The 7,955-nt window shown below is 42.8% G+C and overlaps 1 protein-coding gene across 1 annotated transcript; it reads left to right on the top strand.

Moving 5' to 3' along the window:
- The first annotated feature begins 4,013 nt into the window (after positions 1-4,013).
- Positions 4,014-5,148, top strand: LOC146371288 (trace amine-associated receptor 13c-like). Its single transcript, XM_084907826.1, has 2 exons — positions 4,014-4,183; positions 4,332-5,148. Exons 1-2 carry the CDS (start codon positions 4,020-4,022, stop codon positions 5,146-5,148), a joined length of 981 nt encoding a protein of 326 aa, XP_084763952.1. The 5' UTR covers positions 4,014-4,019.
- Positions 5,149-7,955: the final 2,807 nt, after the last annotated feature.

Genomic DNA, 7,955 nt, shown 5'->3' with positions numbered 1-7,955 from the left:
GATGAGAGGTGAAACTTCTTCAAGCAACTTAAAGAAGTCCAGACGCTTTTCTTTGCAAGCTGCTTTGACTACGATGACCTGGATGACTGAGAACCTTCACAGATACGGTGACAGAGCGTCTTTCAGCACTTGGTTAAAAATGCCAGGAGACAGAGCAAAGCCTTGCGGTAGGCGCATGTACCTGAGTTACTGACCCTTATACGTAAATGAAAAGATGTCCCTCAGGGACTCGTGTAAAGGGAGACAGAAAAACGCGTTATCAAGCTCGATGCACGTGAACCACTTCTGGTCTGTTGTTATTGCCGTCAGCGCTGTATAGGGATTTGGAAAGGGCACAGTGTCAGTACGGAGAATGGCGTTAATGGCCCTGAGGTCATACACCATCTGCACTTCCCTGTCCCATGCTTCTCCACTAGCAAAAAGGGTGTGTTCCAAAATGATTGTGAGGGCTCAAGCACTCGTACTTTCAGTAGCCCTTCAATGGTTTCTGCAATCCCCTCCTCTGCTTCTGGCTTGTGTCTGTACTGTGGTCTCCAGATTGGTGCCTCAGACTTCAGCTGGAACAGCACGGGCAAACAGGTCGCCAGGCCCACGTCAGTGGGTCCCGCGGACCACAGAGTGTCAGGGAGTGTTGAGAGCGCGGCCACTGCATCAGGATGATCAGTTCTCTCCCTGCCACGTGTTCTTGAAATTTGCTGATGTTCTAGTACCACTGCGTCGTTTGAAAGATAGGTGATACGATATATTTTGCATGTAGGTACGTACCAAACATTTGGAATCTGTGTGGCCTGCCACCAAGCACTGTCCAATGCTCGCTTGACCATTGACCCCATCTCCTTTGCCTGATGACCTTCATGGACCGCCAATGTGATATGGGGTGCAGAATCAGACCCCATTTTGTACCAAGGCAGTTGTTCGTCCGTAAATTTTACTGCTGCCACGACCACCTCTGGGCCTACATAGATGTTGTGTGAACATACATTCCAGGTCTGACTTTCAAGAACAGACTGGAATTGTTCTCTGTAGATGTCATCATCCTCCCTATCGTAAAAGAGAGCAAAATCGCGGGGTGGGGAGTAGACGGCCAGACTCTTGATCCAAGGCCTCCACAGCTGGTATTGTCTCATAATGCCTTCCTCCACCAGCTGTCCCCAGTATATATCGGCTGTAGGTTGTGCACAGTCTTGTACCAGGTATTGGTTTTTTGAGTACATTCCCAGGCACGGGAACTGTGTTCCTCTTGGAAGGGTAACAGTTAGTCCATCTGCAGAGCACATGATAGTAGCTCCCAGCTTAATGAGCAGATCCCTGCCCATCAGATTTACAGGCACTTGAGGAGACACCACATATCTGTGTTTCAAAGTCTGTTTCCCCAGCTTGATCAGAGCTGGATTGGTTACTGGCAGAGTCATTGGAACCCCAGAGAAACCCACCACACACACACTGTGTGCGCTGCTTGGTATAGCTTTCAGCATTGAGTAAGTCGCTCCAGTGTCAGAATCATCAGAATCAGAATACTTTATTAATCCACCAGGAAGGTCATCTCTGTGCCTTCCACGGTCATGGATAACAAAGGATCTGCCATTCCTATGTTGTCTTGTCTCTGTGGGTCCCTTCAGTACTACTCCTCCCCCCAGCCCCAGTCACTGGTTACTGAGTGAAGGGCGCTGCACCTGGATTTGGGGCCTGGTGTCTGCCCCTGTAGACTCCTCTGCCTCTGAAACCTCCACGTGCCTGGGGTCCATAGTCTTGTTCTTGTGGTCCCTGGCCGACTCAGTGCAGTCCCGAGCCCAGTGTTCTTCACCTCCACATCTTAAATAGGCATTTCAAGACGTAGTTCTGGGAGTCCCCGAACCGCAAGCCCTTGGCCCTCCCCTTCTGTATCCACCACGCCCTCTCTGCGATATGCCGGCCCCCCAATTCCCCACGGGCCACCTCTGCCTTGGGCCACTAGCGGGCCACCGGTCATCAGGGTACAGGTTCGAATCGAGATCCAGCCAATCAGGCATCAGATCAGCTTGGGACCTCACCACCATCATTTTCTTGGTCCCCTCCTTAGCCTCGTTCATCTCCTTTTCCCTTGTCATTTAGTTTATTTCGGGCCTCGGTCAGCTGTAACTTCAACAGCTGCGCCTGCGCTTCCTCAAGCTTCTTTTTCTGCTTGTTCGCCTCGTCCAGCTCCAGCTGGAGCCGATGCACAACGTGTCTCTCCCATTGAGTAGAGTCAGCGACCGCAAAATCTGGATTCTTTTCTAGGTCAGTTCTCACTCGTTCTGGTAGACCTACCAACACCGCTGCGTGCAACCATGCCCTGTCCTCACCTCCCTGGCCTGTGTGTATACCTGTCTGTGACATCCACTGCTCTTTAGCTCTTTCTAAAAATTCCCTGGGAGTGTGTTTAGGCTCCCAGGTAATTTTTGGTATGGAACCAGCATTTGGGGTCGGGTACTTCTCACGTACTGCGCTAGATAGCACATTTTCCACATCCGAGTATGGGGTGTCATTGGCATCACGGGTGGTGTTAGCGATTCGCTCCATGTCACCCTAGACCTCCACCCAACATACATTTGGCTCCTATCGCTCAAAACTCTCCTATGGCCAGTTCCTCTCCCTCCGTCAGGGTTCTCAGTTTCCTTGGCCAAGCCGCTCCTCCCTCTGTGATAGGTGGGAGTTGCTTGACTAACGCTTCCAAATCTCTGATCTTGTATGGACGATACACTGGTTGACACTCCGGACCCATCATCAACGGCATACAGAGCTGCTGGTCGTTTCCTGAGTCCAAGCAAGCAGTGGGACTTGCTGCTGCTAGTGACAGGGTGGGCTTGTGGGCCCCTGGAAGTGCCTCTTCGTGGTGTGGAGTTTTTTGTTAGGTTGTTGTGTTCTTTGTTGTTGCAACCTTTTTCTTTTTCTAGTGTTTTTGGTAAAACGGCGTTGCCGGCTCTTTATGTCAAGATTATCTATAATAAAAACTATTTGCTAAACACCTGTCTGTTTTCCTTTTATTCCGTTCTAGACCCATTTGTTACTGGTCCTCACACTCACACCCCTAGACCTTCTTCGTGGGGACGTAACAATAATAATACTAATAATAATACATTTTATTTGTAGGCACCTTTAATACCCTCGAAGTCACCTTACAATAGTACAGAACAGTAGCAACAATACAATATAATAAAATATGGCAAAATGAAATTTAAACATAAGTGAAATAAGAAACAAAACAAGTATGAAAGTATTTCATATTAAGTAGTTCTGAATAGATGGGTTTTGAGACGTGATTTAATATTTAATACTTTAGTATTTCATTATTATTATTGTTGTTATTTTGTTTTCTTAATATACCTGTACGCTTTCTATATGTTCATGTAAAGCTGAGGAACACGAGCCTAAGAATTTCATTACAGGTAAATGTTGCTACACTGTTTATCTGTATATGACAATAAAACTTAAAACCTGAACCAAGGGAAGGTACTGAAGAACCTTGGCAAACAGTGGAAAAACACTGGATGCTCACCCGGACCATGACACTTCTATACTAAAAGAAATTATTGTCCATTAGCTTTTTCACTTAAAAGTAGACTGCAAAATTACCAGTGTTAAACTACACTAGAAAAGTGTCTATGTGTGTCCACTCTTTTGAGTGTTAAATTAATACTAAGCAGTGTCAAAAATATTAGGTGACTTAAAAAAACAGCTACTGGGTGCTTTTTAAAAACATTTAAACGGTTTACAGCGATTTAAACTTTAACTCCCTAAAGGTTTAACATAAAACTAGGTTACTATTAAAAAAACACATCAAAATGATTAATTTAACATTTGAAAGAAGTTTACTTGTATTGAATTGGTTTTCTTGTACTTTATATTATTAACATCACATTTTGACTTATTCGCAGAGAGAAAAAATATCAGAGAATGAGTTACGTCAGAAGGCAAATATGGGAGGAAGGGTGGTGATACAAAAAAGGGGCTCAGTCACAAAGCTGTTTGTGCTGAACAGCCACTGCTGTCTTTCTCTAACAATGGAAGAAACTGAACTCTGCTTTCCACAACTATTCAACTCCTCTTGTGTGCGGCAAAAGCATTCACAAATTGAGGCTGTGTTTATTTACACTCCACTGTCTTCCATCTCTGTGCTTACTACAATTCTGAACCTGCTTGTGATCATCTCCATCGCTCACTTCAAGTACTGACATATTTGAATACTTAACAAGTTATAGAAAAAGAATGGTTTTTTTTGTTTAATTAGAAAATGTGTTGCTCTGTTCTATATGTTACAGTGGAGTTGCAATTACTGCTGTAGAACAACCTTTGATGCTCCTATTTTAATCCAGGCAGCTGCACACCCCAACCAACCTCCTCCTCCTCTCTCTGGCTGTCTCAGATTTCTTCGTGGGCCTCATCATGGCTTGTCAGATTAGTCTCCTAGATGGCTGCTGGTTTCTTGGTGACCACATGTGTGCTCTGTATAGCAGTTTAGATTACATTGCTACTTCTGCTTCAGTAGGAACTATGGTACTCATATCAGCTGACCGCTATGTAGCCATTTGTGACCCTCTGCATTATCCCACCAAAATTACTATAAAAAGAGTCTCAGTCTCTATTTGTACTTGCTGGGCTTGTTCAATTCTGTATAACAGTCTTATCATGAAGGATAATTTCAAGCAGCCAGGGAGGTATAATTCTTGTTCTGGTGATTGTGTAGTTGTCATTGATTACTTTGTGGGAATTTTTGACTTTGTTTTGACCTTTGTCGGCCCTGTGATTGTCATCATAGTTCTGTATCTAAGAGTATTTGTGGTGGCTGTGTCTCAGGCTCAGGCAATGCGCTCTCATATCACTGCTCTCAGACTCCAGGGGTCAGAGACGGTGCATGCTAAGAAATCTGAGCTGAAAGCTGCCAGGACTCTCGGTGTACTTGTTATTGCCTTTCTGATATGTCTTTTCCCATTTTTCTGTTCCTCAATGGCAGGCCAGAATAGTTTCTTTGATATTAGATCTGTACCTTTTGAGCGCTTGCTGTTCTACTTTAACTCTTGTCTGAACCCATTAATCTACACTTTTTGCTACCCCTGGTTTCTGAAATCGATCAAGCTCATTGTGACATTTAAGATATTTAGGCATGGCTCCAGTGAGGCCAGTATACTATAGGGAAAAGTGATTTTAGTAATGAGCAAGGCATACAGTCTTTGACACTGAAAAACTGATAAATGATTATTTATTTCAAGTCTGATGAAACCCATCTCCATAGAGACTGTGTCAGCTTCCAAAAAGACAACAAACAAACTAAAAACCAGCAACAAACAACTTAAACATAAACAATTACAAAGAAAGAACAATACAGTATCCACATCTGAACCAAAGAGTAAAACAGTGAAATGTGGATTATTAAATATTAGGTCTCTCTCCTCCAAGTCTCTGTTAGTACATGACTTAATAATTGATCAACAAATTGATTTACTCTGCCTTACAGAAACCTGGTTGCAGCAGGATGATTATGTTAGTTTAAATGAATTAACACCCCCGAGTCATTCCAACTACCAGAAACCTCGAAGCACAGGCCGAGGGGGCGGTGTGGCAGCAATTTTTCACACCAGCCTATTAATTAATGAAAGACCAAGACAGACTTTTAATTCATTTGAAAGCCTGATGCTTAACATTGTCCACCCCAGCTGTGAAACTCAGAAACCAGTCTTACTTGTTATCATCTATCGTCCACCTGGGCCTTACACAGAGTTTCTGTCTGATTTCTCAGACTTTATATCTAATTTAGTTCTGAGCTCAAATAAAATAATTATTGTGGGTGATTTTAACATCCATGTAGATGCTAAAAATGACAGCCTCAACATGGCATTTAGTCTGTTATTAGACTCAATTGGCTTCTCTCAAACTGTAAAAGAACCCACCCACCACTTTAATCACACTCTAGATCTTGTTTTAACATATGGCATAGAAACTGAACATTTAACAGTGTTTCCTGAAAACCCTCTCCTGTCTGATCATTTCCTGATAACATTTACATTTACAATAATTGATTACACAGCGGTGGAGAGTAGATTTTATCAAAGTAGATGTCTTTCTGAAAGCGCTGTAACTAAGTTTAAGAATATAATCCACCCACTGTTATCATCTTCAATGCCCTGTACCAACACAGAGCAGAGCAGCTATCTGAACGCTACCCCAACAGAGGTCGATCATCTTGTTAATAATTTCACCTCCTCACTACGTACGACTCTGGATACTGTAGCTCCAGTGAAAACTAAGGTCTCTAATCAGAAGTACCTGACTCCGTGGTATAATTCTCAAACACGTACCCTAAAGCAGATGACTCGTAATCTGGAGAGGAAATGGCGTGTCACAAATTTAGAGGATCATCATTTAGCCTGGAGAAATAGTTTGCTGCTTTATAAGAAAGCCCTCCGCAAAGCCAGAACATCTTACTATTCATCACTGATTGAAGAAAATAAGAACAACCCCAGGTTTCTCTTCAGCACTGTAGCCAGGCTGACAAAGAGTCAGAGCTCTGTTGAGCCAACCATCCCTTTAACGTTAACTAGTAATGACTTCATGAACTTCTTCACAAATAAAATTTTTATCATTAGAGAAAAAATTACCAGTAATCATCCCACAGATGTAATATTATCTACAGCTACTCTTAGTACCATTGATGTTAAGTTAGACTCTTTTTCTCCAATTGATCTTTCTGAGTTAACTTCAATAATTACTTCCTCCAAACCATCAACGTGTCTTTTAGACCCCATTCCTACAAAACTGCTCAAAGAAGTCCTGCCATTGATTAATTCTTCGATCTTAAATATGATCAACCTATCTCTAATGGTCGGCTATGTACCACAGGCCTTCAAGCTGGCTGTAGTTAAACCTTTACTCAAAAAGCCATCTCTAGACCCAGCAGTCTTAGCTAATTATAGGCCAATCTCCAACCTTCCTTTCATATCAAACATCCTTGAAAGAGTAGTTGTCAAACAGCTAACAGATCATCTGCAGAGGAATGGCTTATTGAAGAGTTTCAGTCAGGTTTCAGAGCTCATCACAGCACAGAAACAGCTTTAGTGAAGGTTACAAATGATCTTCTTATGGCCTCTGACAGTGGACTCATCTCTGTGCTCGTCCTGCTAGACCTCAGTGCAGCGTTCGATACTGTTGACCATAATATCCTATTAGAGCGATTAGAACATGCTGTAGGTATTACAGGTACTGCACTGCAGTGGTTTGTATCATATCTATCTAATAGACTCCAGTTTGTGCATGTAAATGGAGAGTCCTCTTCACACACTGAGGTTAATTATGGAGTTCCACAGGGTTCAGTGCTAGGACCAATTCTGTTTACATTATACATGCTTCCCTTAGGCAGCATCATTAGAAGACATAGCATACATTTTCACTGCTATGCAGATGACACCCAGCTCTATCTGTCCATGAAGCCAGATAACACACACCAATGAGTTAAACTGCAGGAATGTCTTAAAGACATAAAGACCTGGATGGCCGCTAACTTTCTGCTTCTTAATTCAGATAAAACTGAGGTTATTGTACTCGGCCCTGAAAATCTTAGAAATATGGTATCTAACCAGATTCATACTCTGGATGGCATTACCTTGGCCTCCAGTAACGCTGTGAGGAACCTTGGAGTCATTTTTGACCAGGACATGTCCTTCAACGCACATATTAAACAAATATGTAAGACTGCTTTCTTCCATTTGCGCAACATCTCTAAAATTAGAAATATCCTGTCTCAGAGTGACGCTGAAAAACTAGTTCATGCATTTATTACTTCCAGGCTGGACGACTGTAATTCATTATTATTAGGATGTCCAAAAAACTCACTGAAAAGCCTTCAGCTAATCCAAAATGCTGCAGCAAGAGTCCTGACAGGGACTAGAAGGAGAGAGCATATTTCTCCTGTTTTGGCTTCCCTTCATTGGCTTCCTGTTAAATCC

This window comes from Perissodus microlepis, chromosome 16 (assembly GCF_051167445.1).
Source record: "Perissodus microlepis isolate ML-2025 ecotype Zambia chromosome 16, ASM5116744v1, whole genome shotgun sequence".
Classification (NCBI taxonomy): domain Eukaryota; kingdom Metazoa; phylum Chordata; class Actinopteri; order Cichliformes; family Cichlidae; genus Perissodus; species Perissodus microlepis.
Note: the sequence above shows the minus strand (reverse complement) of the source record. Positions and strands in the feature narration are given on the sequence as shown.

What these genes read in the sequence shown, in the direction of transcription:
- LOC146371288 (XM_084907826.1), top strand. Translation starts at nt 4,020, where the DNA reads ATGGAAGAAACTGAACTCTGCTTTCCACAACTATTCAACTCCTCTTGT. An exon ending in ATCTCCATCGCTCACTTCAA is followed by an intron (nt 4,184 to 4,331) that starts GTACTGACATAT and finishes ATTTTAATCCAG; the next exon opens with GCAGCTGCACACCCCAACCA.